Genomic DNA, 23,078 nt, shown 5'->3' with positions numbered 1-23,078 from the left:
TTTTGGAATCAAAAAGTCAAAGAAATCCTTATACTGATTAAAAACAACCTCACAGATCTTACCCATTACAGAATTATTGAAAAATAAAGTTTAAGGAATTGCTGTGCAGTATCCACTATATTACTGAAGATTAATGGTCTACTATACTGAAACTCTCTTAGGAAAACCATAATGTAACAATTCTTAATAAAGCAATACTTACAGAAACATCTTTCAGATTCTTTTCATAAGAAAAATTGAGGCACTCTCCATCCACTCCTCCTTTAGAAATATCAAAATTGTATTTGTCTGCCAGTCCTCCTTCAAATAACAACACTTTTTTAAGCTCTCCAATGTATTTCTCTCGTTCCATTTCCATGTCAGCAGCTTCCTTGGAAATATCTTCCTCAGGCACTGTTGGAAGATTCCACACACGTTTTTGTCACAATGCAGTTTTTTATAGGATTTCTTCAAAGTATAGAATAAGGCAAGACATGGTTGGTTTTATATTCCATCCCTTATCACATTCTGTAATTTATCAAACACTTTATAGGTCAATTTATTGCTGCTGACTGCTGAAGCAAGTAATTAAAAATCACCACAATGATTCAAAAGTTTCTAAAGCTAAAGAAATATGAACTGCCTGATGATATCCAGGTAAGGCACACATAATGCCACTAAAATAAAATGGTTTAGGTACACATAACTCTGCAAGGATTATAGCCTGAAATCCAGGATTCGAACCAAACCTCACAGGATTAGAGGACCTTTCTAGAGAGCTCAGTAGTATTTGAATCAGCTCTCCTCTTTAATGCTCCTTATCTTCCTTTTTTTAACCTTTACAACTCAATTTAGTTTTTGCTCACCCCATCTGAAGTTACGCTATGATTTCAAAGCCCATTTCACAATCCTATGTTAAGGAAAGCATCAAACCAAAACATGTGGATGATTTGAAGAGTAAACATGTACGCACTTTGGCATTGGTCTTGATAGTGTAAGCTCAACATTTCTACTTAGAAGTAAACACTATGGGCTTAGTAAACATATGCCTGGGATCAGATAATTTGATATCTCCCTTTTATATTCCACTGCAATGTATTTTAATGTTATTATTCAATTATTTTTTGTGCTCCTTTTCTTTCTTAACTCTTACACTCAACCCAATTCACAAATAAAGTTAGGTTTAGTTCAACAGGTCTTCCAACACCAGCATGTACCGCCACCCAGATTTCAACACTGATCCATTTAAGAGCCACCCTGCACATTTATTGATCCTTGTAGTGAGCCATTTCTCCATGGTGACACCCTGCACATTCCATTAATATGTATCACCCCTCTTCTTAATGACTAGGAGTCAGGGCCAGTATCAGCACCCAACACCCTTGGACAACTGCTGAGGCCTCAGCCCCACAGCAGAGTCAAGCACCAGTATCTGGTCCAAACTTCCCTTTAAAACATCTAACCGGATACTCAGATCAACTGCCATATTAATTCCCCAGCTCAGACATCTAGCTGTCAAATTCATCTCATATAATGCTCCTATATAGCAGGGGTGGCCAACTCCCAAGAGACTACAATCTACTCATAGAATTAAAAACTGGCAATGATCTACCCCTGTTTGGGGGGGGGGGTTCAGGTCAAAGTTGTTGAGCTTTTTTAACTGAAGAGAGCCACATTTTGGGGGAGTTCAAAGTTTAGCTGTTGGCCATTTTTAGGGAGAAAGGGGGCAGCCATTCACCAACAGATCGCTGGGGAAACAAACTAAACTCCGTCTTCCATTCTGCAGATCGTGCAACAATGGAGGGCAGAGCTTTACCAGTGCTAAGGAAAGGACCCAGCGATCGACCGCAATCTACCAAAACCTCCTGGGGGGGGGGGTCTACCAGTAGATCACGATCGACCTGTTGGACATTCCTGCTATACAGCATCACTCTGGGGCATTGTGGGAAACTGTAACGGTGGTTAGACTGTGCTGCCAAGTGCTGTTTGTAATACAGCGGCCAAGTAAACCCCACAGGGCCAAGTGACAGGTGTTAGAAACTGAGATACGAAAGCAAGGAGCTAAATGGCACCTTAAACCTAGGCTATGGGTACAACAACAGAATGTCTAGAAGTGCTTTTAAATAACAAGAATACAAAACTGAAAATGAATGGACTGCAGCTAAAATATTATGTTCATTTTTCATATGGTCTAGTTCTTCCCATGCCCACCCCCCAATATTCTTAAGAGGGTCTCTTCTCCAGTCTTCAGAGAGTAACTGGAAGTGGGGAGGCAGAAAAAAGTCCTCCTTTCCTTCCACTCTGCAGTTTTAATCTGAAATCTTAGGCGCAGTACTGTGCCCAGAGCTCAAAAACTGCTCATGCTAATGAAATTCCCTGTCACAAAATGCACCTAGAACAATGGGAGTTTTGAACACTGTTTGTCCAGGGCCATCTAACACCTGGTAAAAAATTCTGTTTTTATGAGCATCCATAGTTGTTATGGAAATTTTCAATGGCTAAGTATTAATTAGGAAGATTAAGTTTGTTGGTTTTATGTACGTAAATTTGCTTTTTCTACTTTCTTTTTTCTGTATTTTCTTCTTTTCCTTTTTCTTAATTGTTTTTTCTTAAATTTTCTTTTTGTAGTATGAGATTGTAAATTCTTTGTAAAAGTGTGTAATTTAAATTAATAAAGCTTATTTTTTTAAAAAGGAAATTTTTAATGGTATCTATAATTCCCACAACAGTTTTGCATGGTAATACTATAGAGTACAATCAAGCATGAAAAGGAACCATGGGAAAATGGCTCACAATGAAAATCAGATAATGTGTAGATTATTGATGTCCATTAATCAATGGGAGGGTGACAAGCACTAGGATTTAGCAACCTGCACCCACCCAAGTATGATTATCACCAGAACAATTGCTTCCCACACTTCGGAGCACAAAACAGGCATAAAGAAAGAAGTCGCAAACAGACTTACTTTACATACACATATGTGTAATACTCTTTCTGCCAACAAGCTCTACGAGGTCACTTCAAATACTCGACATTTCGTAAACCACTTAATCTCTAAAGCTATATATGCAGAACAGTCATTTATATCCAGGCATGACCCAATAAGACATTTGAGATTTCTCTTCTGTGTCACCCCATGAGTCAAGCCACTGCTTAGTTTAAAAGGAGATTGTCCTGTCAACTCTGGGTAATTCAGTGATGAAAACCTAAAAAGAACACCATGGCTCTTCTTCAGTTGCCCTACACACACTAGTTCCATTGGACTGCAACCTGAATAAATGGAACAATGGCAGAAGTGATCATTAGGAGCTGTGGGGGTTGCAAAGAGTCAGCAGTATGCTGATGACACACAGCTCCACATCTTCATAGCACCTGAGTCAGGAAAGGCTATGCAATATCTAGTCCACTTCCTGGATATAACAGTAGACTAAATGAGGGTCAATAAAATAAGTTTGAATCCTTGGCAGATGCAGGCACTGTGGGTGGGTGGTTCCCATGTCCAGGAAATTGGTTGGTTGCCTCTTCTGGACAGGGTTGCATGCTTTCTGAAAGGTTTGCAGTATGTGGCTGCTCATGGATCCATCTGTGTTGTTGGAGGCTCGGGTAGCTGCAGTGGCTAGAAGTGCCTCCAACCACCTACTGTCCTGATCCCCTGGCCTACCTGGTGGCAAGTCAGTATGTCAAGTCCAAAGCTCAAAGACCAGGGTCAAACCACACAAGCAAGGTCAAAGGTCCAGAAATGTAGTCCAGGGTCAATCCAAGTAGCCAAATCTGAAGTCCAAAAGTCAGGATACAGTCCAGAGTCAAACCCAAAGTACAGTCCAAGAGCATCCAAGTCAAGGTCTAGCAACATGGGCAGCTGAATAGACGCTGCCCCTCAGCTCTGCTTCCCTTTTGTACTTTGCATGTTGATTGCAGCATCTGGACTTGATGAGGCATGGGACCCTCACCTGTTCCAAGCCTCCTCCAGTTGCGAAATCACACACCTCCTCCCAGAACTAGTGAGCCTCACCTAGCGAGCTAGGAAGATGGGCCATGGGCGCTTGCCTGCCTTAGCCTCCTAGAGTGGTACTTCCGCTGCTCCCAATGCCTCAGAGCCTGCCAAGTTCATGGAGACAGGGGCTCCTCTGCCTCTGGTGATGGGTCCTGCTGCTCTGGTTCTGGTGCACTGACTCCCATCCCCCTCGCCATCCGCCACTATCCTGTATTTCCTTCCCTATTCCTTGCTTGCCTTGGTGTGTCCCAATCTTGACTACACCCCTCATTGGGATCCTCTTCCTCCTCGTCATCTCACCAGTTCATGACACCTACTGCTGGTACACCAACCATGGGTGTTCTTCAACAGGGATAGCGTAGTGTATCATGGATTGGCAAGCAATGCACTCTATGTAGGGCTACCCTTGAACTTGTCTCAACAGCTCCCTCCTGATGCAAAATGCTGTGGCCAGACTGTACCATCAACACTGTGGTCAGACTACCATCAGCACAAAACTTCAGTACTTAAACTCTTGCATTGACCATCTATAGGGCACCAGGCCAAGTTCAAGATTCTGGTATTAATTTACAAGACCCTTAAAACTTTGGTCCAGGATACCTTAAGGCCCACTTGATACCTTATATCCCTGGCTGGCTGCTAAGGTTTTCAGGAAAGTCACTGTTTGTGGCTTAGCCTTATAGTTCACACTATAAGTTTTGAAGTTTTGCTTATGCATTTGAGGCCTGACAATGAAGAATCTGGGGGAAGTCTCATTTCACATATACCATTCTGTGCACTTGTTGAAGAAAAGTGAGACAGAAATCCTTGAAATAAATAATTCCATAAATAAATAGCATCTGATCATACATCACCTTTCCCAGTCCAAGCTGATAGGCCATCAGTGAGTACTACATCAAAACCGGCGCCCAAATCTTTTTGCCACGCTATCTGAAGAAAATAAGTTGTGCCTGGATCAGAAACAGGGCAGATGCGAACAACTTTCTTCTCCATTGTTCTCCAAAAGGCTGTTTAGGAAAATTGAGAGATGGAGGGTGGGGGGGGGGGGGCGGGGAGAAACAATATATAACTTAAATCTATTCCCAGTTCAATGAAGAGGAACAAAATATGAAATTGGCAAGCTATGCTAACCACAGCTCTGTGAATTAATACAGATAATGTTTCAATTTCTCTATGGGACCAAATAATTTAAGCTTCCTTTATTTGTCCTGTAGGAATTTAAAATCTAATACACAAAACCTGCATGGCCTCCATAACCTGAAAGAGACTGTACTATACTTTAGAATAAATATTCAAGTGGGGTGGGAGTACTAAATATAGTTCACTTGAGCCAACAAGTGGAGGAAGAGGGACCTTTGTGTCAGGATTCTTACCTCTCCCAAAGCTAAGCACAACTATACACATGTGTGCAAACCCATAGGCAGTGGTCACTGCTGCTCACATGCATCCCTGGATCTAAGTCAACAAAGCCTTCTGCTCTTGAGCAATGGAGAAGTTCAGCTCCAAATGTTAACTTAGAAAACAGCTGCATTGTAATAAAAAAGAAAAAGAAAAAAGTGAGGAGCAATTCACTTAAAATAATGCTGAGGGGCCTAAAGACTATAACCATAACAAAAATCACAACTGGAACTCATCAATTGGAAAAGCATGTTTGAATTCTAAGTGAAAAATCAGTCTTCTTCTCTTGATTGAGCATGAATACCCAGAGTAACCAATGCAAAGCTTAAAAGGCTTCTCGTTATTACACATAAGTTTCTTGTTTATTTCATTTATTTAAAAGTTTTTTATCAACTAAAGAAGCAGTGTAGATAAAGGGGCAAATGGGGGGGGGGAGCTTTTGATAGAAGATTACGGTTAAGCAAAGAAACACCCAAGATAATTTGACACAACCCACCCTGTAAAAATTCACCACACCAGCTCATTTCAGGCCTGTCAGAAACTAATCTAGGCTACAGAATGCAATGATATCATCTTCAGTGCATGCCAAACCTAGAGGCATCTGTAGATCAGGTCCTCTCTCTCATTCCACAGAGACATCAAGGATCTGATTCACTGTGGAAGTCACAGTTTGCACTGGGATTCCGATGATGCAGATGGCCTTAGAGCCTGCAGGGCCCAGACAGTATGGGGGCAGGACGGAGGGGGAATACAAACTTATAACACGGGTCCCCTTCAGTGCACATTATCCACATAACAACCATATTTCAGCATTTGTTCCTAAAACACCCAGTAGCCTATTGTAATGCTTGTGAATTCTTCTGAAAATGTTTAAATAAACAATTAAAAACAGTTTGCTTCTATTTGTTACTGAAAGAAAAACACACATTAAAAACTTCACAAGTTCTTAAAAGCAGCTTTTGCAAATTTCTGGTATTTCTGAATAATAACTGTTGGGATTTTACTTTTACAACAATATCACTGTTTAATTAAAGCAGACTGGTAAAACCCAAATATTTTCTAGCACTACCTCATTTAGATGCTATTGTAAATAAGACCCATTTTTAATCCTATGATAAGCATCTCTCAGCCAGTAATAGCCAGATGGGAAGGAGTATCCTGGAATGCCTTTAAAGATTCAATAAAGCTGCTTCTGTAGTCTGAAGATACTTGCCATTTTTGGAAAATTAAAGCACTCAGTCTCTATGTCCCTTCATTAATACAAAGAAACGCTTTAGGGAAACTGATTGATTATAGCAACAGGAAAGCCAGCATTTTTTTCCTAAGGGTTTGAAGAATCATATTACATATCAACACCTCACCATATAACTGCTAAGGAAGAAAGATTGGCTTGCAGGTGGGAAGCACAGAGTTCCACCCCAATTTGTACATCACTGGCTGTATTGAAAGCATCAGACAGTTGACGATTGAGCTGCTCATCTTTAGTACTTTGTGTCTTTTAGTGTTGGCATCTATGATCTTTATTAGGCAATGCTTCCTTCTGGGTAAGAATCAGCTGTTGGCTGGCATGTAATTAGTTGGAGTCTACTCCACGAACAATGACAGTCCACATTCCTGATGAATAAACAAGACACTTTTTAAAAAAATTAGTAGACAAATGATTTTGTACACTGCTTTGGACAGCACTCAGGCACAATACAGAAGCCAATTTTTAGGTTTCCTTCACTGTTCCACAGAGTGTCATTATACTTCGACTCCAGCTTTTCCTTTCTGGCTTACAGAACTGTCTTTTGAGAGAGTGATTGAGGGAGAAAGGTTGCAGCAGTCTCAAACCTCCGCTATTATACTTTGGGAACATGCAGATCTAAAAGAAAAAATATTACAACTCTTGAACAATTACATTTACAGCTTGATCCTGTCCACATGGCACATAGCCTTAGGTGATCTTGCCATGTTTCAAGAAACACATGAGCAGTGGTAGAGGCTTGACCGTAAGGGCTGCCCATTAGCCCCAGTCTGCCTCAACCAACCCCCATCTGCCTGTCCACTTACTTGCAACCAATGCACAGTGCACTTCTAACTAGCTTTCTCCACAGCTTATTTTGCCCTGGGAGGAAAAGGAGCACAGCAGGGCCCCTCTCACTGGCTTATCAAACGAGCCTTCCTTCTGCTAGCCTTAGAGCTTGGGCCTGGCTGGGACCTCTAATGTGGATCAGGGCAAAGAAACACATCTTGACTCCCCTCTACAGTTTGGTCCCTCCTTGTAAACCAATATTTCAACCCAATGCAAAAAAAAATCTGCCAACTTTTCTGGTCTATTCTGTATGACAGCAGAGTGTTTCCATGCCAAAATGTCATCATTATTCTGCGTGATACCTCTGGTTAAGAACTTAATTCATTCCGGAGGTCCATTCTTAACCTGAAACCATTCTTAACCTGAGGTACCACTTTAGCTAATAGGGCCTCCCGCTGCCGCCATGCTGCCAGCGCGTGATTTCTGTTCTTATCCTGAGGTAAAGTTCTTAACCCGAGGTTAGCGGAGTCTGTAACCTGAAATGTCTGTAACCCGAGGTGTTTGTAACCCGAGGCACCACTGTAATTATTTTTGAAGCAGCAGGCAAAATTCTTGCAAACCTATCACACAGGAGCCCCACAACCATTTACTCATTCCTGCAGTCAGCATGTTTGAAAAAAAGACTGTTTTCCCATCATTCCTGAGGGAATTCACAGCAAGAATCTCTGTTACAGTTGCTATTGTGGCGTGCGCACATGCACACACACACCATCTACCCCAAAAACTATTCTCTACAGGTACTCCCTGACCACCATCAGTCAAACAGTGTGCTTCCTTCCATCTTAGAAGAGCAGAACTCTACCCAATAGGATGTTCACAGTCCTACCTCCACTCAGCAACAAAGAGCAAGGAAAGCAATGTCCCACTGGGACTAATGCTAGCTGGAACTGGAGGAAGTACTAGCAAACCTAGGGAACCATTAGGGTTAGGGTCAAGTCTTTAAAATTTTAATTTGCTTTTACAGGTTAAATTTATATGAACAGAAATGGTCACTGATGGCTGCAACAAAACAAAGCAATACTTAAGCTAGCTTTCTGGAACTTAGCTAATGTAAACCAGAACAAGTCATGGTACTCTTGACTTTATTGAAGAATAGCCATTGCTATGTTCCTACTACGAAGCTAAAAACTGAGAAAATATATAAATAAGCAGCAACTTGTTTATCTCATAACTAATCAGCTATGATTTCTTCTTGTTAGAACAATATAACATTGGATTGTATCCAGTGTTAGTTCTACTTAGAGTAACCCTATTGAAATTAATAGGCATGACTAACTTAGGCACAATTAATAGGCACAACTAACTCAGAGCAAACCTTACTTACACATAACCTATTATGGGTTGCTACTGTATTTTTAAAAAACCATAAGCACTTTATAGTTCTGTTGACTTCAAAAGAAGTTTTCATAAGATGCTTACATTTTTCAAGCTGAAATCAATGGAACTGGAATTTCACTAACTCTGGCTGGATAATGCCATGATTTTAAAAACCATGTTCTAATGTGAGCTGTATCAGACACACAGCTTGATCCACAAAGCAAACAGATGAAATGAACTTTTGGGGGGGGGGAGTACAATAAGCCCATTAGAATGTTACTCAGCTCAACATCAGTAGTAGGGTTATCAAAATGGTATTACAACATTTAGGTATTTTACTGAAGTTTGCACACAATAGACTGATTAAGTCAGCTGCATTTAGATACCACTGAAAACGGGACTAGTTTGCCCCATTGGTTTCAATGGGATCATATTAACTAAGCCTATATAGTACAACAAAACAGTAAAGAAACATAGACAACTCTATGTAGTGATGTATTTCCTATGTTTTCTGCTTTCTTTTGCCAAAATGTCTCAGAGGAAGTCTACATTTCACATTCTCAGGTCATTTATTTTATTCTCCAATAAAGGAAACACATTCTTCATTTCTGAGAGTGGACGGTGGACCTAAAGTAATATTTTTTGTAAACATTATTATTGTATATCATTTTCCCCAAACATGGACACAGTAAACGTCAGTCCTCCAGTGCATTTCATTTTGGATCTACTGACAGCAACCAAAGCCAACATTATCGAAGACTCAAATGCAGGCATAATCAGTTTCCTGCCACCTGTGGATGGGACTGAATTTGGCCTTCGTCCTCATAACCACATGAGGCTTCTGGATCATTTCAAATAATATTCAGCTAAACACTCAACATGGAGCTTCTACTGACAACTCAACTAGTCATATAAAGGAAGCATAATTAACATTAAAAACAAAATAAAACGTAATGAACAAATTTCAAGTATAGTCTAAATCACTACATACTTTGCGCATTAATGTTACCAAAAAGGAGAATAAATAATTTAGTGAGAGCAAGTTAGGGGCCAGGACCTGCCAGTGTGCCTCTGCTCTCCATCACGTCAGGGGCATAGTGCTGTCTGCTGGTGCTGGGAGAGAAATAAAAGCATTTCAAATAGTCAAGATTACCCTGCTATTTTGGATGTTCACGTATTCCTCTCACCAGGGAACATGACCACTACCAACTTAATATATAAACACTGTTCCTGCAGGTCCCAAATCAATTATATCTCATATTAAAGGACTATCTGAACTAAATCAAAGTGTACAGCAGGGAGAGGGGAAGTTTAGGGAACTGGGCGATCCAATCCCTTGCTTCATACTACCAACCTGGATCGCTGCAAGTACATATCAAATCTTCAATTTACATAATTCCATTTTGTAAATGTATCCATAAAGGAAAACAGCTGTGATGACAGAAACTATTCATTGGTGTCATTCATGAGTAAAGCGGGGGAGGGGGGAGGCAAGGGGGCAGCTGCCCCCACCCCGATCAAGTAAAACAATAGAAATACTTAACTAATGGATCAATCACATCAGTTCTGCATCCCTAACAAAAGTCTTGCCCTCCCCCAACAAAAACCCTGGCTACGCCCATGTTGTCATCACACAGATAAAATTGTTGCAAACAACTTCCATGGTGAGAACACCTTACCAAACCTGGCTTAGGAGTCTGGACAGTCATGACAATCATAAGACTATGATTGCATACAGCTAGTCACACAAGACCTTGTGTTCTGGTCTAGCCCAGATTTGGGTGAACTATGTATTGCCAGAGGAGCATGGAACTGGCTTGCACCTCTTGTCACGAATTCATTTGCTGAGTTGGGAGATATAGTAGACCAATCTGCTGCCAGACTGCTGAACTCTCTATATTTTTCAACCAGTTCTACCAAGTCTTCTAGCTCTGGCCTTGTTGACGCTCAGAATAAGGAACTGACATAGGCTACTGACACAATTACTCTGAGGAATTAAGGTTAATCAAGTTGCAGGAACAAATCAGAATACAAAAGTCTGGAGGTGTCCGAAATTGCTGGCCCATGTCCCATGCGGTGAGCTACACAACTGCAACCTCTCAGGGAAGACACTTCCAAACTTGCATGGTTCCACCCACTAAGATTTGCCATTGGATTTTAGGCAGAAAAATATATAAGGACTTTTCTAGCTAATCCTTGGTTAAGTAATGAAGTTTACATAAGCTCCAGTGTCTCTTACATTTCTGGGCTCCCTCCATGGTCCCAATTCCTACTCTGTTTGTCCTCTGATCCCGATTAGTCTATGCTTCTAGCTAGTTATCTTTTGCTCCCTCCTTGTTGTCTTTAGATCCTGGTTCTCAGGTCCCAGGTTCTGACACTCTTGAGCTCACAATCCAGCTGATGGGAGAACTCTGGACAAACATAATATAGAGTTTATTTGAAATACTGTGTTGCAATGATAAAGAGATCCTCCTTCTCTGCCATCACTGCAACTATGGAATGTTGTGCAGTAGAGCTATTGTTCAGTCTGGAAATGGCTATCAGTCTCATTTCTCCTCATACCTGATAGCCTGCTGTAACATAATTGTTATATGTTTGCAGATAAAGTCGCTCACATCCATTCAAACTTGTTATTGTTGGGTCAAGAGTTATGTCTGAGATGTTCGTGTCACCCACTTATCTCAATTGCTTGGATCAGTTCCAGTTATAATTAACTGAGGATGTTGACAGGGTGCTTGGAAAAGTCCATTCAACCACAATTGATCCTTGCTTTTTATGGCTTATTAAAGCTAGCTAGAAAACACAGGCCCCTATTGTGAACAAGGTAGTTAGTTAATAATATTTATTAAAACATTATAACATTTCATCCCATCTTTCAATAATGCTAATAATACCTTGAGCAAGAGTGACACAAAGAGTGTTATGGCAAGCCATCCTTGCTGAAAATGGTGTCCCCCAAGCCAGTAGATTTGGGGAACTACTACCTGGAACCCCTCGAAATACATTTTTTTAAAAGTTAAGCACATTGTGTTTGATCAACTCCAGGCATTCCTGGGTGATAAACTATTCTAGACCGAGTCAGAATAGCCAACATGGTGCACTCTAGTTGCTGCTGGGTTACTACTGCTATCAGCCCCTGTCAACATGGCCAATGGTCAGATAGGAGTTGAAGCCCAACAATGGTCACATCCACACCATACAATTAAAGTACTCTTATACCACTTTAACAGTCACCACACTCCACAAAGCATCCTGGGATATGTAACTTGTTAAAGTTGCCAAGAGTTGTTAGGAGGGCCCCCTCACAGAGCTACAATTACCAGTACCCTTAACAAAAATAGAAGTCATACAAGGGCACTCTCTCTGAAAATAGTTATTTAATAGCTTCTCTTTTTTTCATAGCTGGGCAGAAAAGCAATGGATGCAATTGACAACTTAAAAGCCAGGGAAGTGATTATTATGGATTCCTTGGGTCCCATTAAATGGTTAGTTTCACTGTGGTATAAAAAAAAAAATTAAACATAATTTTTACTTCAGGTCAAAACCCTAGGTCCTACTAGGAACAAAACTGGGGTGTTCAGAAAGATGAGTGGGAAAAGCTCTAGTCCAAGGTTCCATACAGATCTCTTTTGGCTCAAACTAGGGAACGCTCCCTGAAAATACAGGCAACTTCCCATTTGCAAGCGTTAAAGTAACATGTGATAATACACACCCTGTTTTCAGCAATGCGGGGGGGGGTGAAGGGGGCTGGGCAGGGTTCTGTATGTCCTGCTGGCACATGTGGTGCCTCAGATAGAACCCCAAAATGCAAGGGGAGTTGCCTATACTGTAGTACATGGCTGGTACTTAACACCTACGTGGTGGAACTTCCTCAAGGTAAAAGAGTTTTGTATATCTGATATCTTACTGATAAATGGACAAACAATTCAGCCCTTCCTTTGTCTGGCTCTTTGATCTGAATCTACAAGCTAATTTCAATCTGAATAAAAAGGAACTGATTTTGCATCTTTTGACAGTGGCCTATGCTGCAATTGCTAAACTCTGAAAGTACTTTGCTCTCAATAATCTGGGGTTTTGGTATTCCAAGGCTTGGAAAACTGCCCTTCTTAAGAAAAAGTTTTTGCATAAACTAAAAGTGTCCTGGACCAAAGTGCTTGAAATCGCTTCTTTGCCATTTGGTCTAATTTCTTTTTATATACAAATACAGCAGTTCAGAAGCATCAGATAGCATAGATCTATGCAAGTGTCTGGATTTAGTACAGCCAAAGGTTTGTTTGTTTGTTTAAAAAAAGCATCTTTTTAAATAAATAGTTTTCAGCTTTTTATTATCATTTAGACCATGGACCAACTAAGTTGTCTTGAACTACAGTGGGGCAGGCAAAAGTCTGGTCAGGATGTACTGACAGTCGTTCATTGGGTGGCTTTCTGGTTCCCAATTGCAAAAAACAACGTTGTAATGTTAGGCTGCTGAAATGAAGAAAGTAAGCAAACAGCAGACCTTTTTTGCGTGAAAGGCCCGTGAACCCGCTTCAGTCCTGGTACCCAACGCCAATTCTTAAGACTCAAACTGTGTTCGGAGCAACTTTGCACTACCTAGTAGGTCTGGGGGCTTCTCGTAAAAAAAACCCCACCAAAGCATATAGGACGACTTATTTCCGATTTCGACGAACTACTTTTCACAAGATCATCGAAGCGGAGTGTGGCTTGTCAGTTCAAGACTCTCTAGCGCAGCCTTGGGCACCCTCCACATGCTTTTGGACTACAACTCCCATCAGCCCCTGCAAGCAACGTATGAGGCGCACCCAAAACAAAACGCCTAATTCTCGGATAGGAAATACAGTAGAAGTGCCCAGAATGGAGTATCTCCTCCCTGATGCAGAAAGAGAGCGAGGAAGAGGCGCGGGGCGGGTAGGACTCTTTAGGGTTCAGTCCTGACCACCATGCCGCCCAAGAAGGAAGTCCTATAGGGAGAGCGGGGTTTACTCCTGTGTAAGCGGGCACAGAATTGCACTGTTGGCAAAAGACGTGTTTCTTCTCTCCCGCCCGCTCCTTCAACGCGCCCCTTGGAAGGAACTTCCTCGCTTCCAACCCCACACATTCGCCCCCCACCCGGCTCTGCTCCTTGCCCGTCACTTTGCCTACCTCACACCGCATTGAAAACTGCCACTTCCGGCTTCTATAACCAATAATACCCCCCCTTTTTTTTCTGTGTGTCGGTTGGAAGTGCCCCGCCTCCTCCTTTCCCTAGCCAACGGGAAGCCAGCGCCTTTCCCCGTTTCGGCCCCTCCACCGCCCTCGAGCGCTGCCCGTCCCACTCACGTCTTCCAATGGGAACGCCGGCCCCGTCTTCGCCTGCGCCTATCCGGAGCCTGTGCCTCCTCCTAACCAATCAGTGGGGCGTGTAAGGCGCCGCTTCTTCCGTGCCCCGCCCCTTGGCTACCGGATGTGTGATGTGGCTCGCGGCGCTGCGTAACTATGGTAAGCGCGGCGGTCGGGGGTTTATTTGGATGGGGGGGGGGGGGCTTCGGTTAGGTCGCCTTTGTCTCCGGTAGTCGGCCTGTGTTTGTGAGTGGAGCCGTTGGGCTCAGAGATGGGCACTGGGGGTGCTCTCTGCCCGTTTCCGCTCCTCCCCCGCTCAGCCTCTCTCTCACTACAATAGTGGCCTTTCCTTTTTTTAAAAAAAGGTTGTTGTGGTTGCAGCATCTTCCCTTTTCCAGAATGTGGTGGTGAAATTATCGTTTGGGAAACCTGCTTCCCCCTTTTGAACTTTCTTCTTGTTATACTTAAAATGCTGCCTTCTCACCTGCTATTCTAAATACTATACACTCAAGGTCTCATGTCTTCATTTTACTTTCCCCAGAGCAGCACTCAGATTCTTTAGGAGTTTTTTTGTGTGTGCTAATAATGACTGGTTAATAAATTAATAATAATAATTTGCATTAAATTGCAGAGGCCTTTGCGTGATTTTAAACTGTTCTCACATCAAGATGCCATAGGTTTCCACATAAAAAGCACTGGACAGTACCCATTAAAATAGTGGCTAAACAATTGGAATTAGTGCCCCTTTGCATGTGTGCAGCAGCACAAGCTTATCCCAAGTTTACTTGGAAGTGGATGTGCATAGGACTGCAGTGTAGTGTTTTACATTATTTACATGTAACTATAGATAAAGGCACGTGTACAAGCCATGCTGTTTACATAGGATTTCACTAATGGGGTTTTATTCAGTAAAAAGGTGCATATATGTGCTGAGCGCCAAACAGCTTTTGATATTTTGTTGGGATGAATAGTGAAACATCACCTTATATCTCTAGTTGCTTTTGAATCTTTGCTTGGTTTTAAAAGAGGTTAGTTGTGTGATACGAGTGGCTATTGTCTGAGGAAAAACTAGCTCAAAGTTTCCATCTGATGCACAGTCCTTGGTATTTGATTCTGGGTCCTGACCATAGTTCTTTCAAATAATGAGACCACAGATGTTCTGGTATAAACTCTACTTTTTCTCTGCCTTTTTCACTTTACACTACACACATCACTCTCGTCTTTTTACATCAGCTATAGCTGTCTGAGTTTGTGAGTTTAGAGTCAGTCCATCATACTTGAACATTGCCAAGAAATAGAATCCATGATTAGATAGGATAGATGATGAGATGCAGATAGGAACATGGGAAACTGCCTTATACAAATCAGGCCACTGGTCTATCCAACTGAGCATTGTCTACATAGATGGGCAATGATTCTCCATGCTTTCAGGCAGAAGTCTTTCCCACCCTCCTTTTGGAGGTCAGTGATTCAATCCAGGATCATATGGATGCCAAGTAAGGGCTCTACAACTTGCTACTCAAGGATTTAAAATATATTAAATTGTTTCATAATGCTAACAAGCAAACAAACAAACAGCTGAGCTGCAGCCCATCCTTAGAAGACTTAATTATCAATGGCTTGCATCAGCAGGAAAAGGCTTGACTCCCCACATCAATAGTGTTCCCAAGCTTACTCCTTTATTTATACCTTAAAAAGGAATGGCTGCAGTTAACACCTATGGGGAAAAGTAAAATGCTGGACTTGTGATAGCATTTCTTTGAGGTAAAACCTGACCTTGTGTCCTAACACTGTGTGGCCTGATCCTCATTGACAGGGTATCGCCTAAAGGAGAACAATGTGTCTGTGAGACTTCCGGTGCCCTCAGTATGTCCTTGAAATGCACAAGTCTTCCATTTGCACACACCCTGTCTTCCATAATTATGAGCATTTTGGTGGTTGTGTGGTACAAGCAGGAACTCCAGAGCTGCAGATAACTTTTTCATCAGTTGTTTTTGTTTTGAGAGTTGAAATGCCTGTTTAGTTTGTGGTCTGAATAGTGCTTATAAATACAGAGTTCCAGGAGATTATGTACTGTATTGAAAAGAAATCATATTCTTGTACTGATTTCTTTGCTAGGAGATTTAGGGTGTGTGCCTGTACTGGAATTGTTTACAACGTAAAGAAGTACGTAACGTAATGGGCCCCCAAAACTCACCTTTTTCTACTTACTGGCAGGGAGGGATGCAGAAACAAATGGGGCAGGGAGACGATTTTCAAAGTGAACCATAACTCCTCTTCTGTTTTACTTTTTTCTTTCAGTCTGCAATCTTCAATTTCCAGAGCCTACTGACGGTAATCCTTCTGCTTATATGTACCTGTGCATACATAAGATCATTGGCTCCCAGGTTACTGGATAATAATCAAACTGGGTATGTAACTCTAGAAATTTTGGGGGAGGGGAATATAAATTGCATGTTTATAATCTCAGCGTGATATCTGACACAAGTGATAGAGTAGACCCATTGAAATTAATGGACAAGTTACTTGCCCATTGATTTCACTGGATATCACCATTATTGGATTTTCTTCTCAGCTGTAATCATTGACGTGAGATCTCTGTCATAAGCATTTTAACCTTTGAAAGCCGAGCTAAACTATAATTCATTACAACAAATCTTCATGAGCTTTTGCTTCTTAAGGCATTAGGGGAAGAAAATTGGAGGTTGATTTCTTTTTCAGAGTTATATGATACCTTTCTTATTGATGCACACACAAGGTGGTTTAAGATTTTTTTTTAAACCCAGTGTCAATCAGTTAAAATTAATGAAAGAACAGTTAAATAATAAAAACAACATATCCTTAAAAGCCCTAACTTCAAAAAAGAAAAGCCATCTGAAACAAAGCTATCTTAAGTGCAAATTGAAAACAGGCAATGAAAGAGCCAAACCTACTTTCAGAACAGGGAAGCCAGTCATTCCACTATTGAAAAGGCTAAAATGAAACAGTGAGGGGACGGGACAAAAGAAAGACCCCAGAAGCTAGAACAAGAACTCAAGCAGGTTCATATGAGACAAGGCAGTTGCTGAGGTACCTGGAATGGGATTACCAGCAGCGAAAGTCTTGCATAAGGATGCTACTCCCAAGTACCACTTCAGTATCTATGGACACATCAAAACTATTTAGTGAACTAGCAGTGTGAGTTCCTTTTGCAACAAAAACAGCCCAAAATCCTACTGGGCATGCCTGAGCCATTAAGCATGGTGTGTGTGTGTGTGTATACAGTGGACGCTCGGGTTGCGAACTTGATCTGTGCGGGAGGCGCATTTGCAACCCACAGTGCCGTGTCTGTGCATGCGCGGGTTGCGATTCGGAGCTTCTGCACATGTGCAAAACACTGAAACCCGGAAGTAACCCGTTCCGGTACTTCTGGGTTTTGACGCGCCCATAACCTGAAAACGCGCAACCTGAAGTATCTGTAACCTGAGGTATGATTGTGTGTGTGTGTGCGCGCGCGCACACACACACACACATAGTCTTCGAATTCTAGCCATAACTACTCTATCTCTATTAAAAAGGCATCCAATTATAAGCTTAAAATATGAAATGCTGCATTTTTCTAATTTCTCAAAATACATTTTCAGATTATTGGGCATATTCTGGAAGTGTGCCAGGATTGGTAAGTGTGCATGTTCTGTTTCCCAAAAATATACTGTATTAGTGGATGTTAGTGTGTCATCTAAGCATGCCTTTATCTGCCTTAAAAAAAATCTTAGTGGTATTATTTTCAAATACGCAGCATGTACTTTTCTGCAATTTTAACTTTGATAAACAGACTGCTTAATGTAAGGGTTACTAGTATTAGGAATCAAAATGTGTAAACTTAAGAGCAAAAATGTTCTGTATACTGAATTGCAGTATTCCTAGCAAAAGTTCAAGCAATAAATTGCTCTAGACTCTCTGCCTATCTCACGGGGTTGTTGTGGGATCATTCTGTAAGGACTGCATGTATGCCACTTTGAGCTGCCTTTGGGAAGGCTATATGACAGACAAATGTGAGGAGTGATGTGAAAGATTCAAGAATAGTCGTGGTGCATGAGGTAAGGCACTGCTGTCCTGGCTAGAGTGGCACTGCTGCTTTCAGGATGGAGGAGGGGAGCACTGGGTTAGTTGTGGCAGCAAATGCTAGTGTGTCAACCTCCATCTGCTACCACTGCCACCCTGATATTTCTCCCATCCTCCCTGCCACACCACTACAACTCGAAGGGTGGCGCAGTGGCAGCACCACACTTCATGTGCCATGAGTGCCCATAGATTCTGTTCTGTCCTCAGCACATAAATGCAAACACAAGAGAAGCTGTGATTTAGAAAGGGGCACAGGAGGAAAAAGTTAAGCACTCTAGAATGCCACTTTCCCAATCTTCAAAGCAGCACATGAGGCTAATAGTTATCAAAACAAAAAATTAATCACTTGTTCAAAAACCTGTTGTGCCTAGCTTTGACACAAAAGATGTGACCTTATTATAATCATAATTTCTTGTCTGGAGAGCCAAAAATTCTAGCAGACATTATGTGATTCTCCCCCTCCTGCCTTCTGACTGTTTTAGCACTTGCTCTCTTTCTGTGAAAGGATAAACACAAAGCTACATCAGTGTAGAATGCAATTCTGTCCCTTGTGTTTAAACAGCCTTTTTAATGTCTGCACCTTTAAGCAGACAAGCTGTTGCCTATTTGTAAAGTAGTGCTAACAGGCGTTGAATCCTAATTGATGATGGATGCCTCTCTCAAGAAAATTAAGAACAGAAAAGTACAACATGTAAGAAAAGTGTAGGAGGTGGACTTCCTCAACATTAATTCTAAGCAGATGTGAAATTGCAGATGTTAATTTGCACAGCTATTTGCAGTTTAATTAAATGTGTGCCAGATGATGACAGTGTCTCGTAATGTAATTGTGGTGGCCCTCACTTGTGCAAAGACTCAGTGAACTGTTTCTTGCTGTGGAAAGATTTCTCACTAAGCAGCCAGCTTGTGTGAGCGGATGCATATGCCTTTGAGCACACCACCAATACAGAAGCATTAGCAATGCCATCTCCCAACTCCTCAAAAAATTCCATCAACAGTGTCTCCGAAAAAAATTACATCTCTCTTAGGAAGACAGGCGAACTAATATCAGTGTACTGGAAGAAGCAAAGATCACCAGTGTCAAAGCAATGATTCTTCAACATCAACTTTGTTGGACTGGTCATGTTGTTTGGATGCCTGATTATCGTCTTCCAAAGCAATTACTCTATTCCCAACTCGAGAATGGAAAGCGAAATACCAGTGCACAACAAAAGAGGTTTAAATGTGTTCTCAAGGCAAATCTAATAAAAGGTAACATAAACACTAATAACTGGGAAACAATTAGAGAGCAGCCTTTACCAAAGGTGTCATGGACTTTGAAGAAGCGTGAATTCAGGGTGAAAAGGAGAAACGAGCTAAGAGGAAGGCAAACTCTCACTGTGATCAACTCCCACCCAGAAACCTATGTCCCCACTGTGGAAGGACATGTGGATCCAGAATTGGCCTCCACAGGCCAATTCTCCACTTATGGACTGCTAAGACCATGTTCATGGAAGACAATTTTACTCAGCTACGAGTTATCACCAAAGAAGAAGAATTATATTTCATGCTTAACATACTCTGGGTATTACAGCATTTATTCAGTTAAATGTTATGGTGTTTAACCAAATGTTACCGACCATAGATATATGGCAACAATTGTTCACTACAGGAGAAACATTTTTGACATGTTTCTGCTTTAGGGCAAAGGTGGGGAATTTCTTTTGGCTCCATGGACCAGATCATTATTAGGATCATCCTTGCCGGCCAAATTTGACAGGTGGGTGGGGCTGCCCACCTGTCAAACCACATGACATCATTAATGACACTGAGCGATTGACAAACCCACCTTCTAAAATCCATTGTGCAGGGTTTCGAAGCACCCAGCAACCCACAGAGACTGAAAGGAAGTATGGGCACTGTCATAATGCCCTTTGCCAAAGTGGTTTGAAGTAGCCCATTTAAGCTGGTATGGGAGAGGAGGCTCCTTCTCCCCTCCCACATCAACCTCCACTATCCATCCACTCAGTTACCGGTAGAGGAAAAGCACACAGCTGTTTCACAAAGCACTTTTGCAAAGGGCTTCAATCTGTGCTCACCAACAGGGAACAAAGCCAATGCAGCATTAAACCCAGTGGCATCACCAGTGATGTCAACAAATGGCGTGGTTTAGCAACTATGACTTTGTGGGCCAAATTGTACCCCCTGATGATACAAGACTGACTTACAGGCTGGAGGCTGCCCGCATCTGTTTAAGGCTTGTAGTACATATTAAGAGTTTCAAACTCTTGTGCAAGGGGAAGCATGTTAAGAAGATTTATGGAGGGATGAGCAGTTACAAGGAGGGGGATTACAAACTTAAAATTGTAAAAGAGAGGCTGCATTTGTGTTTCTCTGGTGCCCTTGATGCACTTTACCCCTGTAATGTTGCAGCTTTACCTTACAAGTACTGTTCCCATAGCTTTCACTGAAAGTGGTCTGGTTGATACTGACACATTTTGCATATTTGTAGATATTGCATTGGGGCAGGGGTGGCCATACCTTCTCTCAGTCTATGCTCTGTCTATCCTATCCAGTTGTGGTGTCCTGCTTGCACAATAGACTGTCGTTCATACAGATAGCATGTCTCCTTCATCTCCATCCCTCTGCACCTTCCTGTACATCCCAAAAACGTGCTTGGAATTCTCATTTTTGGTGTCTTTTCCCTTGCAGATTTCCCTGCTTCACGTTACTGCATTTCTTTCAAGCAGTCATACTCGCTTGTGTGATGTGAACTAGCCAGTAATTCAATTTTGTTTCTTTTTCCAGGCGAGCGGAAGAGCCCTTATGTAGCTGTGTGCTGTATTGCGATGGCCTTCAGTATTCTATTTATACAGTAAAAATGGGGAAATGTCAGGAATAGATTTGTCAAGCGCATTTGGAATAAAAGACTCGGGGAAAACAGAAGAGATGAAAAATATGTTCTACACTTCACTTTTTTGTTAATGCTGGACAAGACACACCTTTGACAATTTGTTTCCATATTTCAGTTAGGGAAGCAGTGGTGTATTATAAAAATGCAGTTATTAATTAACACTGTCATACTTCTGCCGAATTCTTTTATGTGAACTGTATTCTGAATTTCAGATGAGACATTTTAAGATGGACAAAGTAGAAACCTCTCTTTGAGAATTGAATTGCTATTAAAATACAAAACCTTTTAAAAAGTTTATATTTTTTGCAACAACTTTTGATTTTAAAAATTTAAAATCACAGAGATAGAATTCCAGTGTCACATTAGCAAACATGATTGGGCTTCTCCTTCTCCTTCCCCAAAGGCCCCTGTGCCTTCTCCAGTCTTTTCTGGAGGATTCCCACAACAGGAAGATGCAGGAGGAAGGATACGAAGGAGAAGTGCTGTTTGCATTAGCGCCTGCCTTTTGTGCAAGCAGGACGCCAAAGCTGGATATCACCTTGAAACAATAAAATCTTAAAAGCATAGGCAGAGACAAAGTAAAATCAGATCAATATTATACTATTATCAACAAGAATGGTGGTGTAATAAGCAGTAGAGATTGAGGTAAAGCAGGGATATATGCAAAATATATATTCAAAACAATGTTTCAGATTAGAAGCACATGAAATTTGTGATTAATTGTTTTATATATACACACACACAGGCCACATATAACTACAGGCTGAAAATATTTTTAAATTAGTTGTTAAAATACCTGTAAAATAAAAGAAATACATTGTACAAGGAATGAATCCTGTTCACAGTTACTTCAGGCAAACGCTGCTCTGTATTAAAGTCAACACTTAACAATCAAATATTTTTGGTTTATTCTGATTTTTAAAAAATAAACATTTATATAATAACGTGCTGTGTGCTTATGATCTCTGCAGACTGTTAAATTCTGGAACTTGTCTTGAATGTATGAGAAATATATTTGTTTCTCCTATTATGAAATCCAGAACTTTTCCTGAAACCTGGCTTTTATATTCATTCAGTAGTTGTATCTGCTGGAATATTCACTACAGCTCATTCAAAAATTGAGAAAGGAACAATTGATAATACTGGTTTATTTATGAACTGAGCTTTTCTAATGTGGCCATCCTATTTCTGCTTAGCTATCTTTATATTAGGGCTACTGTAAACAACAACAACCAAAAACTCTGGATTTTGTGCTTATTTAACAAGTAATGCTAATATCCTTGGACCTTCAAGTGTATTTTTGTACTCAGTGATGTGTTCAGTTTCTTACAACCTTCTGACAATTCTCTTTACAATACGTTATGTTATATTTTTCAAAATTACAGTAATTGTATAAATAACAGAATGAACAAGCGCAAAATTAAAGAAAGGTCATTGTTGAGCAGTTGTTGCTAAACTCTTGTGTGGAAAATGGTGTGTATTTTGGAGGATATTTAGCAGGCAGTATTTTTCACACAATTAAGATGTAAATTTATTCATGAAACTGAGAGGCGATGTCAGCAGCCAATGGATTCATATTCTTTGAAAGCAGTGTGGCATGGCATAATCCTGCATGTAGCATTTGCAAAACAAGAATGCATAGAATTCCCAATATGCACATCACAATTTGTTGTGTGTGAAGTTTCTGAAAACCTGATCAGAAGGGGCCAACCATGACTACTTCAGAATGCTGTGTGTATGCATTGTTTCCTTTTTATGAGTGGTCAAAATGTATGCTTTTCTGATCTGTTCATATACCTCTCCACAGAGTTTCTAAAAACCTGTTTTCTGACCATGTTTGTAACAATGGCAGTTCCATAACTATAATCAAGCTTCTGAATACAAACCTGAGAAAACAAATAAAATTTGTTGAGAAGATGCATCATGCATATTGATACAAAATTTATTCTGAAAAGATGTTCCTTTTTTTTAAAGCAGTAATGGCTGTTCAAATGTTTCCAAA

The 23,078-nt window shown here is 41.0% G+C and overlaps 2 protein-coding genes across 11 annotated transcripts in view; one reads left to right on the top strand and one right to left on the bottom strand.

Annotated features, from left to right (window-relative positions):
• The window catches only part of XRCC4 (X-ray repair cross complementing 4), a 102,503-nt gene extending 88,321 nt beyond the window's left edge, over positions 1-14,182 (bottom strand). For 4 of the 10 annotated variants that reach the window (XR_013977196.1, XR_013977197.1, XR_013977198.1 and 1 more), the window contains exons 1-4: positions 13,906-14,045; positions 5,348-5,499; positions 4,829-4,981; positions 203-393 (exon numbers count right to left, since the gene is read on the bottom strand). Coding sequence is in view for 7 of the 10 variants with exons in the window: in XM_080973038.1 (XP_080829164.1) it covers positions 203-393; positions 4,829-4,981; positions 5,348-5,378 (375 nt within the window). In the remaining 3 variants the exon portion in view is untranslated. Of the gene's footprint in view, positions 1-202; positions 394-3,641; positions 3,751-4,828; positions 4,982-5,347; positions 5,500-6,733; positions 6,987-13,905; positions 14,055-14,082 lie in introns of those variants that run through there. The other 6 variants (XM_080973036.1, XM_080973037.1, XM_080973034.1 and 3 more) reach the window with 6 other exon arrangements.
• TMEM167A (transmembrane protein 167A) lies at positions 14,125-22,532 on the top strand. Its single transcript, XM_080973325.1, has 4 exons — positions 14,125-14,241; positions 16,384-16,493; positions 17,706-17,740; positions 20,971-22,532. Exons 1-4 carry the CDS (start codon positions 14,239-14,241, stop codon positions 21,039-21,041), a joined length of 219 nt encoding a protein of 72 aa, XP_080829451.1. The 5' UTR covers positions 14,125-14,238; the 3' UTR covers positions 21,042-22,532.
• The last annotated feature ends 546 nt before the right edge of the window (positions 22,533-23,078 follow it).

This window comes from Podarcis pityusensis (assembly GCF_964106645.2).
Source record: "Podarcis pityusensis genome assembly, chromosome: 11".
NCBI classification, from domain to species: Eukaryota; Metazoa; Chordata; class Lepidosauria; order Squamata; family Lacertidae; genus Podarcis; species Podarcis pityusensis.
This window is presented reverse-complemented; position numbering and strand designations above follow the sequence as displayed.